Genomic DNA, 15,622 nt, shown 5'->3' on the forward strand with positions numbered 1-15,622 from the left:
ACTGCTGATACTACTACTGCTCAAAGAGTGTTTGTAATGTTACTAAAACTTTTGAAAGACTGCAGACTCACTGCATCAGTTTAGTTTGCTGACTGTTGCTAATGTAAGCACGGCCAGCACCAGCAGTCTGTTTGCCTGCAGATGATTGTGCACACCTGTGCACAATGTATTCATGCATTATGAAAATATGCATTTAACCAATATTTCTGATGCTAACCAGTGGGAGCAGCAGTGTTTACTCTTCTACTAGACAGCAACAGAAAGGAGGAAACAGTTTAGGCAGACGCTAATAATGATCTTCCTCTTGACTTACTGTACATGTAAAGAGGTGATGGAAGTCAAAGAGATTAATTTGGTCAATTGTGATGATGTATTTTAAAGGAGATGGATGTTTTTTTCTGTTTTTTAAGTTTTCTGTTATAATAACTTACGTGATTTATGCAAGACACCCTGACTCGTGTAGCACGCCAGGACCACTTCTCATAATTATTTGACCTAACTAATCTGATGAGTGCATCAAGTTCTTAAATAACTGGAATTTGCATCTTACACGATATAAGATATTAAATTTACATTTAGAGGGGTGATGTGCTTTATACCATGTGGCTGAGCCCATTAAATTACACTCATTAAATTAAAAGTATCCTTTAATGCCATGCATCAAATTGTTTCCTAATGCTGTTCCAAAAATCCAGCAATGCAGATTATAGTAATTTGCATATTTGCACTGTGACAGGGTCACACACACACTAAAAAGTTTGCTTTTGCATTTGCTGTTAGAATTCAGCTTTTCTTTGAGATGTAAAAAGAGATTTTCTTTGTACCCATAGCTGTGGATTGTTTGGAGGTCACCATAGACATGCAGCTGCCTCTGCTTTTATTCTTTCCTTTCATTCTGCTCTTTGGTTCATTACTGGAGATGTAAGACACCGTTTGTATCTGTCTGAAAAGCCCTTGTCTGGAAACTGTCATCCCTCTTTTACATGGTGATGGAACTCTGGTGAACTTAAAAAGGTGTAGGACTCATTGATGCTTTAGAAAAGACTGCTTTTAATTCACTTAATTTCAGTCCAACTCAGTTTTATTTATTTACAGTACCTCAATTCACAACAACACTCTCCTATCATATTATAGACAAAAGCCCTACATTTAGATGATCCCCTATGAGCAGCACTTGGCGACAGTGGGAAGGAAGAACTCCCTTTTAAGAGGAAAAAAGCCTGTGGCAGAAGTAGGCTCAGGTAGATGCTGCCATCTGCTGAGACTAGTTAGTGGCATGATGGGGAACAGAAAAGAAACTTCACTTTGCAAGTGGTCGTGTCCAGTGACCTGAAAGTTCACGTGAAGCTCAAAACACCAGGCTCGTGCTGTACCTGCCTTTTTCTAAGCCTCCCTTCTGTTTGCTATTCTGTTTGTGTCTCTTTTTGTCACATTATTTGATTCATCTGCTGAAAGGGCATCGGGGAATGACAGCGTGTCCTGTGCGCTCAGCCAGCCTTCTCTGTGTAAATAAAGGTTTAAGTTTGTGCTGCAAACTTTTTTCCATGGCAGCAGCAGTCTGCAGACGATGGCATGAAAACCCAGCGTGCGCTAAAGCAGTTTCCACTGAGCAGAATAATGTACCATCTGTTGAAACACTGTCACCCCACAGCTTTGTTTGGCTCCCAGCAAACATTTTGACATTGAACTGTTGTTGATAGGAAGCTCTGTGCCGTGTTGAAAATGAAAATTGAGACAGCATCTGTAGTTGGCTGTTTCCTTCGCCGGAACCAAAATACTGCATTTCAGGGATCGAGAGCTGCTGGGATCTTTTTTTTATCATACACATATAATATCATGTAAAAAAAACTTGATTTTGATCCCTCCTTGAGATCTTGAAGGTCACGTATTTATTCTGAATCAAGTCATTATGCCCTCTAGATCAACAGATTCCCTGTAACATGCAACTCCACAGTCTGGACACGGTTCCAATTCTAACTGACAAATGAAAGCAATAAACCGACATCAAGAACATTTACTTCTGTATGCAGAGGTTCAACCAGCATTCATATTAGACAGATGTATTTTAACTAGGCTCTATAATGGATTATTGACTTCTTACTCCTTTTTATCCAACATCAATATGAACTTGGTCATACTCATATTTCGCTCAGCTGTCGAGTTTTTGACTAAACAAGCAGCAGATGTGAAAATGATTTCCTCTAATCCAACATAGAGACTTTTAAAATCAATTTTAGGCAAAAATTTAATAACAAAATTCTGCAGAACAGGGGTGTTTGGGTGAGTGCAAAGCATTTTTTTCCTGTTCCAATATGATGAGGAAACCCTGGCATCTGGGATCTGCAGATATCGAGTACCGATCTGATGCTGGTGTTTGAATTTAGTCCATTCTGCAATGTTCAGTAACGTTTTAACATGCTTAAAGATATAAATATATACAGCCAAGTATATTTTTGGTATTAATTTAGAACAATGCAGCCATACACGTATAATAATAACTTGAGTATGGTGTATTTTGGAACACGTTTCAGTGATCCTCTGAAGCTTAGACACCGGGTCACTCTGTTTCAAATCAAACGAGCCTGCTGCTCGACCATCTCCGATTTGCATAAAAATGTTATGGTAGTAAATGTGAACATTTATAATGATTACTGTGAAATTTTAGCTTTATGTGTCAAATACTTTTCAAGAAAGATTTTTTCTCAAATCCTAGAAGTTCAAGCAGGAAATGTTGTAAAAACTGGCTGGTTTCAGATGGAATGACCCCACTGCTGCTGCCCATCTTGTGTTTCCATGTTGGCTGGCTGACCAGGTTGCTGAAGCTGATATAATGACCTTTCCTGTCAGCTACAGAGGTTCATGCCACAGTCAGGAAACAAAAATAAGACCCACTGGAAAATTCCAGGACTTCCTGATAGGCAGTCCAAGCTGAAGTAGTCGACACTGGAGTTGGAATTCATCTGATCGCTAGATGAGTGATCTTCTACAGAAGCAGCTTGATGCTGTCAAAGAACATGAAAAGAGTGACCTGATCAACTAGCCAACAGGGCAAAATGGGACTGTAAGTAACAGAGAAGTTGGTTAGCAGCCTCTGAAGATTTGCATACTGATTCATTTAAAAAAACAAAACAAAAAGATGTAAAATATGCTTGAACAGCCATTATTCTGCACAGGCAGTCTGCCCAAGTAAAGTCTATGTGTGGGAGACAATGCCTTGGTCTGTGAGTGGCTGAAAACACATTCTGAGTGAACCCAGTAGGTGTGTGTTGTATCACATGTAGTGACTGAGAAACTCACTAGTCAAACGATGGGTAAACACATTTATCGTGCAGAAATGCCGACTGATTGAATGTTTGACAATGAAGGATAGACAGTCCATGGCAAAATTCACTGTAGGGCTGTAACTGGTTTGCTATCATATAATGTTAGGTTTAATACAGTTTTATACTATAGTGCTTTCTAACCTTACTATTTGTAGCTCTGTTCCAGCTGATGTGATAAATATTCATTAGAAAGTTACAGTTTGGTGAAATTCTTCTGATATGGAGCATTGCATAGATTTTCTTTGGGAGCTGTTTCTCACGCAGAAATGTTAATCTAGGAGACGTGACCTTTCTTGAGGACACAAATGAAGCGGTTTTGTGTTTTCTCCACGGCATTTGAATGATACTTAAGAAAACAGCAAGACGCTTGTAAAAAAACAATGAGAATGCACTTTGAAAGTGTCTGAAAATGAGTGATTGTGACTTGTGAAGCCCCCTGTGAACACTTAAAAAGCTAAAGATAGAAAAGAGACTCGTGTGTTCGTGCAAGAAATAAGAAGTGTTCTTATCATTTTGTGGTGGAAATCTGGTTTGTAAAGGCAGGCTAAAGCGAAACGTGTGTTCTAAAAGAAAATCAAATGTTGGTCTTCAAAGTGTTATTGTTAGAAGAAAAAAACTGGGCTTGCTGTAAATCCAGCCGCAGATTCTAAATATGTTTGCATGAAGTTCAATCCAGCGCTCTCTAATAATGTGTCAAACTGTACTGAGCTTTGAAGTGCTGCATTCAAAACCAGGAGATCCTTAGCAGTCAAACTGGGACTTAACCGCTAAGCCATATTAACGATCGTACTCCAGGAACTATCTGGGAACGACCAACACACCGAGCCTGCCTCGCTCTCTACCTCCTCTCCTTTTCTTTTCATCTGTGTTTTCACAAAGCAGAGGAGCCAAGTCTTTGAAAAATGACCTGAGAGAGAAAGGCAGACAGCAGCAAAAGAGGAACAAGGGGGAAGGGTTTTAGCGTCACACAGGCAAACTCAAGGGGCCACAGTATTAATGGGGAAAGGGCTTCAAAGCTGTTGGTGATGCACAGGGGCCCCAAGCAGGAGATGAGGTGTTAGGGTGCGAGGTGGAAAAAGATGGAAAGAAGAGAAATGAAAGGGAAGGAAGAGGAAGGGAAGAGAGAAGATGCTTTTCTCTTTTCTGTCAGAGTGAGGTCAGCCACTAACTAAATGTTCAGCTTATCCTCTTCCTCTCATGCTGTGGAATCTTAAGTCTAGGCGTGCTTACTGGAAGAAGAATAAGGTACACTTATTATCTTTGACACTACTGTATAACTAAATGTCACATTCCATGCTTTCTGCTTCTGTCGCTATGCTGGAACACAACAAAGATTTCCAGCCCATTAAAACTTTTGTTCTTGCTGCTCAGAAATCTTTGAGTGGATTGCTGGAAGTTTGCATTAGACAGCAGGTAACAGATGGACGTGGCTGCCCTGACTGAACAAGCTTATAATAGTCTTTTCACTCACTATGTGTTTACACAGCACTCTGCATTTAATCATTAGTTATTATTAATCTCTGGCTCTCTTCCACAGTGTTTCTTTTGTCCTGTCTCTCTCCCATCTCTCCCAACAAGTCGCAGCAGATGGCCGCCCCTCCCTGAGCCTGGTTCTGGCCGAGGCTTCTTCCTGTTAAAAGGGAGTTTTTCCTTCCCACTGTGGTTAAGTGCTTGCCTGTAAGAGGTCATCTGGGGCTTTCTCTGTATTATTGTAGGGTCTCTACCTTACAGTATAAAGCTGTAAACTGAACTGGGAAAGCTAGTAAGCTGACCTGAAACATAACACAAAGGGAGGACACAAGGCAAGGAGCAGAGAGACACGGAGAAACACAAAACAACACAGATAAACCGATGATGAACACAGGTAACCAGACACTATATATGCACACACAGAGGAACACAAAATGGCAAACTGGAAGGAGGCACAGCTGATCCTAATTACACAGACGAGACAGGGAGAGCACAAAACTGAACACAGTGAAGTCACACATGGAAGTAAAACAGTATACATTGACAAAACAAAGAACACGAAACTGACTGGGAGCATAAACTATAACCAAAGAACTAGAACATCCAACCCCAAATATATATGTATATATAGTCAGAATACCCCAGAACATAAGATAATAATAATAATAATGATAATAATGATAATAAGCACAAAATGCTGGGTCAACAACCCAGGACCATGACAAACAAGGTTCCAAGCAGAGCTTCAATGTGCAACAAGAAGAAATAGGAGTGAGACAAAACATTTTTGGAGCATGAAATTTATTGAAAACAGAGCTTAAACTGAAACAGGCTGTTTTACAGCTGATCAAAAGCAAACCAAGCTTATCAAGCAAATCCTTGAAAGCTAGGTTAGCAAGCTGTATTCAGAAACTTCATGACACAAATACCTGCTAATTAGGGCTGAGTTACACGCTGATAAAATGCAAGAGTTTCCCTTGCAAAAAAAAAAGAGAAAGAAACTTCCTGGACAGGCTGCACCAATCACAACACAGCAAGGTTTTTACAAGCCACCATCGGCACACTGAAAATAAGAGTCCAAATATGAATCTGCGGTGGTGAGCACTAGCACACAAAGACTGCTTGTCCAAGTGGGCATCTTAATATTGGAGTCTATGGGACTGACCTGCTGTTGGAACCAGCATCAAGTGGTCACTGGGGGAATTACAGTTTTTTGACCCTTTTTGCCAAACCCAGTTTCCATGTGGGAAAAACCAGACTGTTCTCATTCCCGAAGCGTAACATACAGATGATTTGTCAAGTCCCGAGGCGTCCCATAGGAACGTGAAAGGCAACCCTCCTGGTCCCTATGATACGCACCGGATTGTGGATGGAATCCACTAGAATGACGCTCCCATTGGTAACACCCGTTCCAGCCGTGTATTCCAGCCCTAACCCTAACCTTAATCCTAACCATAACCTTATCCCTGACCTTAACCACAGTCTTAATTGTATTAGATGGTGTTTTCCTAAGCGATTCATGTTGAGAAAGTAAAAGAAATGTACATGTGTAGATTCATTCCAAACGGTTCTCATGTTTCCTGCCATTTCTGAACGCGTAACATAGAGACGTATTTGGTGGCCGAAAGAGTAACATACCGACGATTTATCACATGAAGTAATATGTTATGTTTTAGGATGAGAACGGGAATTGAGTTAGGGAAATCATTTTAGAGCAGCGCAGACATCGTCAGCTATCTGTCTTTGTGTTTACAAAAGGAAACTTCTGTGAGTCTGATTGAAGAATCAGCAGGGTTAGAAGGTTAGCACTGCAAAGTTTACTACATCGTTTTCTGTATTTTCTTTTATTATTTTTTCATGTCAAGGGTTTTCCTCTGTTATTATTGTTATACGCTTAACGGATTTTTTTTTTTTTTTGTAAAATGTCCTTGTAACTGTTGAATTCTTCCAAAACGCAAACATTTCTTGGCAGCGTACACAGAGCTGAGCAGTTGGACACGGTCACTCGGGCTGCTATTTATTCTGCTTTGATAAAATATAATAGAATTTACGATACAGTAGTCCTACTTTACATAGTCAGTCACTAAACTGCTTTGTGCAATCAGTGAATTTAGACATTTATCTTAAGTCTGGCTTTTAGATTTCTTTTTATAGCCCGTAGATAGACTACATGGACAAAAGTAAGGCTCTCAAAGGGGTCACCATTTTTTTCCTCTTATTTCAAATTAAGAGGTGTTTCCAGTCCCTTTGCAACAGGTGTATCAAATCAAGACCTAGTGATTCAGTCTGCTTTTACAAACATTTGGGAAAGGATGGGTTGTTGTAATAGGATGCCATCGATACAAGTCAGTTGAGGTTATATTATATATGCGTAGTGATATGTATGAAGTAATACATACTACATGAAAATGAATGCTGTCTTTGTTAGATGTCATGCCTTGTGTATACTTTTTGTTTGCTTGATTGAGATTTGTAATTTATTGAACTGCTGAGGTTGCTAGTTGTTTGAACTTGCAAATCCACTGAAGCTTAATTAAAATGGGCTTTCAGTTTGGAGTGGTTAACTCATTTCAGTAGTGAATTCAATACAAAGCTTCATCACCTTTTATTATTGTGCACACACGCAGTAGGACTTATCTTTCTATGTATTAAACACAAAAAACACACATAGATACACACACACCTGTTTATTTTTTTTTAAAGAAGAGTGCCTCAAACAGTGCATGCTGGGACGTCTGTTACTATGCTAGTTATGCAAGGTTAATTTAATGGGTCAAACCCTGAGAACTGAGCAGAAAAAGCAGTTTTGAGATAAACTGATTTTAATATTACAACATTTACATGCTAATGGCACAACATTTGAGGACTGTGCTAAAATCTTATCTAACATTTTATGGTGTCATCGGTAGCAGCTCACAGTTTGTTCAGTTCATTAAATTTCAGAACTCCAGTCACTGAGCTCAATATGTGTTTTGCCTGAGGAGGACATTATTTAATTAGGCTGTCAGTAGCAGATTGACAGCCCCTCCACCCCCTCAACAAATACATCAATAATAACCGTTACCATTAACACAAATTTAATAGGCTATCAGTTAATTTTACTTGTGCTGATTCACCTCCGTCCATCAGGTGAGTAGTGACCAGTATGGGCTTTTTCCCTCTATGGAACTCCATGGAAAATCTCTAAGTGTGAAACCGTCACTGGTGATGACCCCACCAACCCTAACCCTAACCTTAAGCAAGTAGGATATATAATTTTTATATATATATATATATATATATATATATATATATATATATATATATATATATATATATATATATATATATTTATATAATTACATAGTTTTTTTCATAGTTTTTATGTAATTGTTCTCCCAACTCCTAGTAACTATTCAATTCAATTCAATTCAATTTCATTTATATAGCGCCAAATCACAACAAAAGTCACCTCAAGGCGCTTTATATTGTACAATAGATCGCACAATAATAAATACAGAGAAAACCCCAACAATCATATCATATGACCCCCTATGAGCAAGCACTTTGGCGACAGTGGGAAGGAAAAACTCCCTTTTAACAGGAACAGAACAAAGAAAATAATCATTTATAATAAGTAGTTTTCCCCTCTTCTCCAAATGTTAGGATTATGGTTACTACCTATGATGACCTCAGAAAGTTAAAACAAGGTAGAAATATTCACTTTATTCAGAATTATTCTATATGAAATACCCTAGTGAACATGAACTTTTCAGGGTATTTTTATGTGTCTACTGCCCATACGCTCTCAGCTATTCTTTGCACACTGCCAAGTCTCCTCCTGCTTAGAAGTTTGCAAAGAGCTGTAAATCCTCTCTATATTGTGCTATATATACACTTGGCTTCCCGTGGCTTTAAAAGCTAGAACTCTGTGTGATGTCTGGCTGCAGTAATGCAGTGCTGCTTACTGATTTGGTTTTGTTCTGTTGCTTTCTCATGAGCGACTGGCTGGAGGCTGTTTGGGTGAGCGATGAGGAGCGCTGTCTCAATGAACGGCTTCAGGGTGGCCAGGGGTGGAAAATGGAATCTCACGCAGACACATATGCATCCATACACAAAGACAAGATACAGATGTTTCATACTTGAACACAAAAACTCAGTGGTCCTTGCACAGTGCAACCTCCCCCCATCACACACACACACACACACACACACACACACACACACACACACACACACACACACACACACATCGCCAGTCTTTTATCTCACTCTCTCTCCTCGTCTCATTTCTTGTTGCACTGCTTCGGGCTGTGTGCAAATTCATTCACTGTGAAAATGGAATGCAGCTCCGCGCTGCACACTTTCATTTAGTCTCATTCAGTTAGCCACAGACTCTCTGCATGCTGCTCTCACCCACATTTCAGTTGAAATTAAAGATGTCTAATCGCTTACGCAAACTGACACAAAAGTAATTAATTTCAGAGTCAACACCACACGCCCAGTCTCTAACTTTCTGGGGCCTTTGACGTCTCCTCAGGATGGATGTCGCCTGTAGGCTCCGACATTGTGTCTGATTTCCTATTGCAGAACAAGTATTGTGATTAGCAAGGAAAGCGATTGTGCAGATAAAAAGATGTGGTCTTCTATGGGGTCAGAGTCGTTATAACTACATTAAATGGACTTTTGACATTGGAGCATTGCTCCTGCTGTTTTTAAATAACTCTCAAATAGTTACATTTCACACATTCTGTGATAATGGTCGCATGCAGGAAGTCATCACTAATCCCATTCCCTTCTCTTTTTTTTGCAGATGCGTAGTACTCGAGGTGTATCCATTTGGCCTGTGGGATTTGTGGGTGGCAGAGCATATGAGCGCCCCCTGGTGTCTGGGGGTAAAGTTGTGGGCTGGTACACTGGCTGGAGGCCAGACCGAACTTTTGCCACCGACATGGCAGGTAAGAGGCAATCTGTAAATCAGCTAAAGTGCAAGGATTACTTGGTCAGTCATAAATTTAAAGAGCTTCTGCCAAGGCTTAAATTCCCTCCACATCCATGTCCTCGCATTCAGAGAGATATATGGATCGGATTAGTGTTTCATATTTTTTTAACCTCCTAAGACCCGAACTCTTCCATGACATGCATTTTTAATTTCTCTTTGATATTTGGGCTGATTGGGGCCCGATGAATGTAAAAAGAAAGAATTTCCAGATTTTTTTTTTTTTTTACCTTATTTTTGTTTTTAAGAAAAATTAGAGCCACAAATGAGGATATTCATTTGAAATTTTGATAGAACAGTAGCAGTATAATGTCCTCGTAAGTGGATATCAGGCCCATGTAGAGCAAAATTGAGTATTTTGGTCAAAATAACCAAAAATGTGATGTCCACATATGTGGACGGCAGGTCCTTTAAGAAAAGTAGCTAAAGGTTTAGATCCATTTAATGAATTTGGCATGGATAAGATGTTGGTTTAAGGTTAAACGGTCCAAAGGGAGGACGCAGACAGCTCAAGTTTCAAAATCTAAAAGATTAATTGTTAAACTGAATGTGTGCTATGTGGACAGTCACCTGAGATGGCAAAGAGTGCAAGTAGACATTTCACAATAAAAATCTAACACATTTTATTATATTAACCAAATGTCTGTGGCTCCCTTAATATCAGCAAAGTGTCTGGCCATTAAAGCAAGATGCTGTACTTAAAACTACAGAAAGAAATCAAGGATATCTTTTGAGCTACACAGATATGCAGACAGGTTGATATGTTAGCCAACTTCTCTGTCAGTGACTTCTTTATAGGGGGGATGTCAACTATTTTGAAAGAAAAAATAACAGAAGTTATATAATTAAAAAAAAATGTTATTCTTATTGTCAAATTTTTAAGTTGTTGGGATCAGTTTTTCCCAGATATTTTGTGTTTAGATTTGTGTTTTGAGATTCTTGTGGGCATTTTCCAGCTTTTGTGTTGCCGAGAACAGTGTCAGCGTTCTTGTTTATTAAACTCTTAGTAAAACCAGTGTTCCTGTGGCTGTGCGGTGTATGGGGCACATGAAAGGTCCTTGTCCCTTAGTAGAAAACATTCATACTGTGCATTATTATTCCAAAATGTATACAAAGCATCTAAACATCCATAGAGACATTTTGTAAGGTGGCTATAACATTTATAACATTGTTACTTTGGTATATTACATTAAGTTCATGTGACTTAGCCTAACCACTGTAGTGCCCCGTCAAGATAACAGGTATAACCCATTCGTCTTGTGCTGACCTCACTTAATTTTCTTAAGGTAATAATGTTGCATACAAATTGCATATATGTGGTTTGTTTAGTAAGGTTGCCTGTAGCCAGCCAGTATGTTTGTCATTAATTTATCCAGATTTATATAATTTTATTACTGACTCACTATTACTCGAACCACAGATTTATTTGCTGCCAGCGAGTAGAACTTGCATGACTTTTTCCAAATGACCTGTCGCAACTAATCGGTGTATATGCCAGGCAATCAGTAACAAGAAATTGCAGTGAAGAAAAGCTAAATCATGTTTGCAGCCAGTTCTGCATTACTCAGCATTACTTTTACAGTGTGACCAATGGAGCTATGAGAGGTAGATTGTGCAAGTGGTAGATGTCTCATTCTGTCTATATCTTAGTCATAGTTTTAAAACGGATAGATCTGCACCAGGCGTGATCATCAAGCGCTCTGAAATCTAATCAGTTGGTTAAATGTATCATTACAGTTGATAGATACTGTATCAGTCACTGTGAGGCTTTAGAATTCAGGTCACGTGTCATCCATCTGTTGGTTTAATTCTTACCACTCGTTGCCAAATTGTGGATTACACAGCAGAGTTATTTAAATAGGAAATTGGCCATTACATGTGGGGCTATGAAACTGTAAAACATCCATCCATCCATCCATCCATCCACATCCGCTTTATCCGAGGCCGGGTCGCGGGGGCAGCAGCCTAAGCAGAGAAGCCCAGACCTCCCTCTCCCCAGCCACCTCCTCCAGCTTATCCGGGGGAACACCAAGGCATTCCCAGGCCAGCCGAGAGATATAATCTCTCCAGCGTGTCCTGGGTCTGCCCCGGGGCCTCCTCCCGGTGGGACATGCCCGGAACACCTCACCCAGGAGGCGCCCAGGAGGCATCCTTGTCAGATGCCCAAACCACCTCAACTGACTCCTTTCAATGTGGAGGAGCAGCAGCTCTACTCTGAGCCCCTCCCGGATGGCCGAACTTCTCACCCTATGTCTAAGGGAGAGGCCAGCCACCCTTCGGAGGAAGCTCATTTCTGCCACTTGTATCCGCGATCTCGTTCTTTCGGTCACTACTGTTAGGGTTCAATGTTGAGAGAAGAATCCATAAAAACCACAGATCCAGGCGTGTGCAATTTAGACGGCATTTTAATGAACACATGTGTGAGTTCAACAACCCAATCAGTGTTGAACTGAACTTACAATCATGAGACAAGGTTTTATATGGGTACAATAACAAAGCCCCCCTCTTTTACAAAAATAGACAATAGTACAGCTTACGTCAATCCAAACCACAAAATGTTCCCTGACCTTTAACATTACTCTAAAAAACATTGTCTTCGGTCGGTGCTTCCCCTCTTCGCTGTCGCGCTCGTCTGGTGCACTTCCTCTAAGTACGCCGGCACACTTCTGCATTTCTGTGTGTATGTGTCTGCAGTGTATGCTACGTGCGTGTCATGACCTCTCACTATTTGTCTGTCTGTGCGTGCAGAGTTTGCATCTGCTTTTCTGATCCTTAGTTGACCTCAACTTAAGCAACCAACCAGGCTAAGGCCATCCTGTGTGTAATGATCTTGACTTATATGTGAAATATATAAACAACTGTTTCAATCTACCACAACTGCTTAAGGCTTAATCCGCAATAAATGCATACTAAACACCCTTGCACTTAAACTTCTGGCTTCAGTTTCACTTCTGCAAAACATGCTCTGCAGACGCAGCTTTTGTTTCCTGTCTCATTTTGGCACAGAGAGTATTTTCCTGTCTCTGCCCTCTACACAGAGATCATAAAAGCATTAATAACATTTAAATTATAGATTCAACAGAACCATTTAAAATGGTTCTTCTTTGAACCTGTAATAAAGGCTATAACCATATATTTGAACATCTGAATGCATCTAACTGCAACCTCACTATTAATACTGAAATGTTAATGATGATTATAAAAATAGCAGCAACTAATAGCAGGACAATATTTCTATTCCTGACACTCCCACTCTTGACCTCTTGACCACAAGAGGTCACCATACTGTGTGTTGGGTCACTCCTTGGCCCATTCAGCTGCTCCCCTGTCCATCCCAGACATCATGGACATTTAGGATCACTGTTCTTAGCTCTGACCCTCTCTTGGCATCCTGTGACTTAACAAATCAGACAACCTCATGTCATCTAGGTGGTCTTAGTTATAAAATGCCCGCTCCCACTTGAGAACACTTCATGCTTAAGTGGTCTCTGCTCCTCTTCTGGGTCCCTCTCTTCTGGAAATCTGGCCACCTGCAAAGGAAACAAAACACTTTCTCCCTACTATGCTCTAAGTTACTCTGTTCCTCGATTGTTCTCAAAACATGAACCTAATTTCGTATTTGGTTTTGACTTTTATTCCTATATAATCTTAAACATCACTCATCTCAATCTACAGCTTTCTAACAGTCTTACAGCACTGCTGTCATACGTTTCCTGTTTTTCCTTATCTGATCATCAACATCCTGTGCACAAAACTGTCCCTGCTGCTGCAAGTGCCTCTCATCTAAAGTCACCTCTCACCAGCAAAATCATCATAAAATCATTATAAGGGCTTATTCTACTAAAAGGATCAAAGAAAAAACGACCACTTTAATCACTAAGTGTAAGCACATAGTTAATTGCTCCTAGATAAACTTCATCATAGCTAAAAGCTGAACTCTAACAGTATTTTGAACTCCCATTTTCTGGGTAATAACCTGTTTGAATATATCATTTTATTTCATTTTGCTGCTTTTAATGTAATGACTCCTTCTAACTTAAACTTTATCAGACTTAACCAAAATATATGAGCTTTCTCCCTTTGCTTCTGTTTTCTGTATTTCTGTATTCTGTAACTGCTTTTTATATAAGAGGACTAAGTTAGAGCTGCATCTGTTATCTCAATATTTTATATGTCACTCAGTTTAGTTACAAGCAAAACTCCTATTCAGTTCCTCTTTCTGTCATTTGTTATTGGGCCAACTCAAATTCAGTTAAAAGCTAAAGGAATTTCAGGCCCTAGGCCTCAAATCAATACTGTCCTGTGTGTTGATGAACTCTGTATGTCTGTAAGCGTGTGCAATCCTTCAAAACTCAGGTCATTCTCACAGTAGATTGGCTAATCATAACGTTAACCAAAAGTTTATGACCCTCAAGAGACGACTCTCTGAGCCACAACTCCGTCAAAGGCACAAAAATGCAATGTCATTCATCATTTCTACATATATAATCTCCAATATTATTCATTTGAGTCAGCGAGACTTTTAACATCCTCATAAAAAGCTCTCCTCTACCCTAAAGCCTACCTTATAACAACATTCTAGCATTATGTCACTGTTACAACTTATCCTAAAAATCAAAAAGAAATCCCACATTTTCTACTCATAAAATCGTCACTATCTTCCCCAAAGCATATCCTTTATTCCCACAGTTTCCCCTTTAAATTTGGTGTACAACTTCTTTTTAACCCCAGCAATTTATCTTCTAAACAGAATTCAGTTCATTTTACTCCTTTCTTTAGAATTAACAATCTCTGCCTCAGTTTTACCATATCTAAATTATCAAACAACCCCAATCGTTATAAAATCCTAGTAAAACCCCTTTCAAATTAAACACATTAAATCTTAAACCCCTCTTTTTGACATCTCATGTGGCAAAAACTCAACATGCTCCACCCAAGCTTAACAAATCAAAAGGAAAAAAGGTTAGTCATTTCATTTCTCAGAACAGCTCAGGCATCCTCCTCTCCGGTATTTTGCTCCAGCCCTGAAAACCTGTGTTTAAGGAACAAAATCAATTTTATCATCATGTCAAATCTTCTCCAACTCGTTGCTCCATCGAACTCTGGATCCTTGGAACTTCCTGAAAACAAAACCTGTAGTTTACATTTCATACTCAACTCTCCCTTTATGATCCCGTCTATGTCATAACAAAAATAAACTTGAACAGAACAGTTATTAATCCTGAGTTACCTCAGTTAATGGTAACTTGAATCTCATCAAACAATGTTTCCTTTTAGCATTTAGCATTCTCCCAACAATATAATGTAATCCCATAATCTAACCCCGTAAAAGAAATTTTCTCAAAGCAAACATCAGCATCCCAAAATCAGCCTCCCAGATTTAAGTCTCCCACTTGTCCTGCCTATGGCAAAAGCAAAACAAAGCATCCCCTTTCTTTTCCTCACATGGTAAATTTGTCCACATTTATTCATTCCCACCTTAGTCCAGTCACTCACATTCACTCACTTGCATTCACACATGATATTTTTGCTGATCTGCACCCTCCTCCGCAAGACGTCATCAGATGCTCCACATCAGCAAAATGAGCTCTATCATTCGTTTTATTTCGTTTTCCTGTTTAGGAAAATAGTTCTCATATACTTTTGACTGGATTGAATCGATACAATCCATTTTTAGACAGAGACTTGCCGCCAATCAGTCTCTGATTGTAATCAATTATAATTCTGTAAAGCCCACCTGATTTTCGTACTTGGTAATTTTGTCAGCGCCGTCCGTTCACTCTCTTCCAGGCCTGCTTAGAACAAAATGAAAAAGAGAGCTGATTATTAGCTCATCAAAGTACAAAACAAA

The 15,622-nt window shown here is 39.5% G+C and overlaps 1 protein-coding gene across 2 annotated transcripts in view; it reads left to right on the top strand.

Moving 5' to 3' along the window:
• b3gat2 (beta-1,3-glucuronyltransferase 2 (glucuronosyltransferase S)) overlaps window positions 1-15,622 on the top strand; it is a 77,733-nt gene that overhangs the window by 22,435 nt on the left and 39,676 nt on the right. For both annotated transcript variants that reach the window (XM_039622045.1, XM_031741134.2), the window contains exon 2: window positions 9,586-9,730. In XM_039622045.1, coding sequence (XP_039477979.1) covers window positions 9,586-9,730 — 145 coding nt within the window. The remainder of the gene's footprint in view (window positions 1-9,585; window positions 9,731-15,622) is intronic.

This window comes from Oreochromis aureus, linkage group 13 (genome assembly GCF_013358895.1).
Source record: "Oreochromis aureus strain Israel breed Guangdong linkage group 13, ZZ_aureus, whole genome shotgun sequence".
Taxonomy (NCBI): Eukaryota; Metazoa; Chordata; class Actinopteri; order Cichliformes; family Cichlidae; genus Oreochromis; species Oreochromis aureus.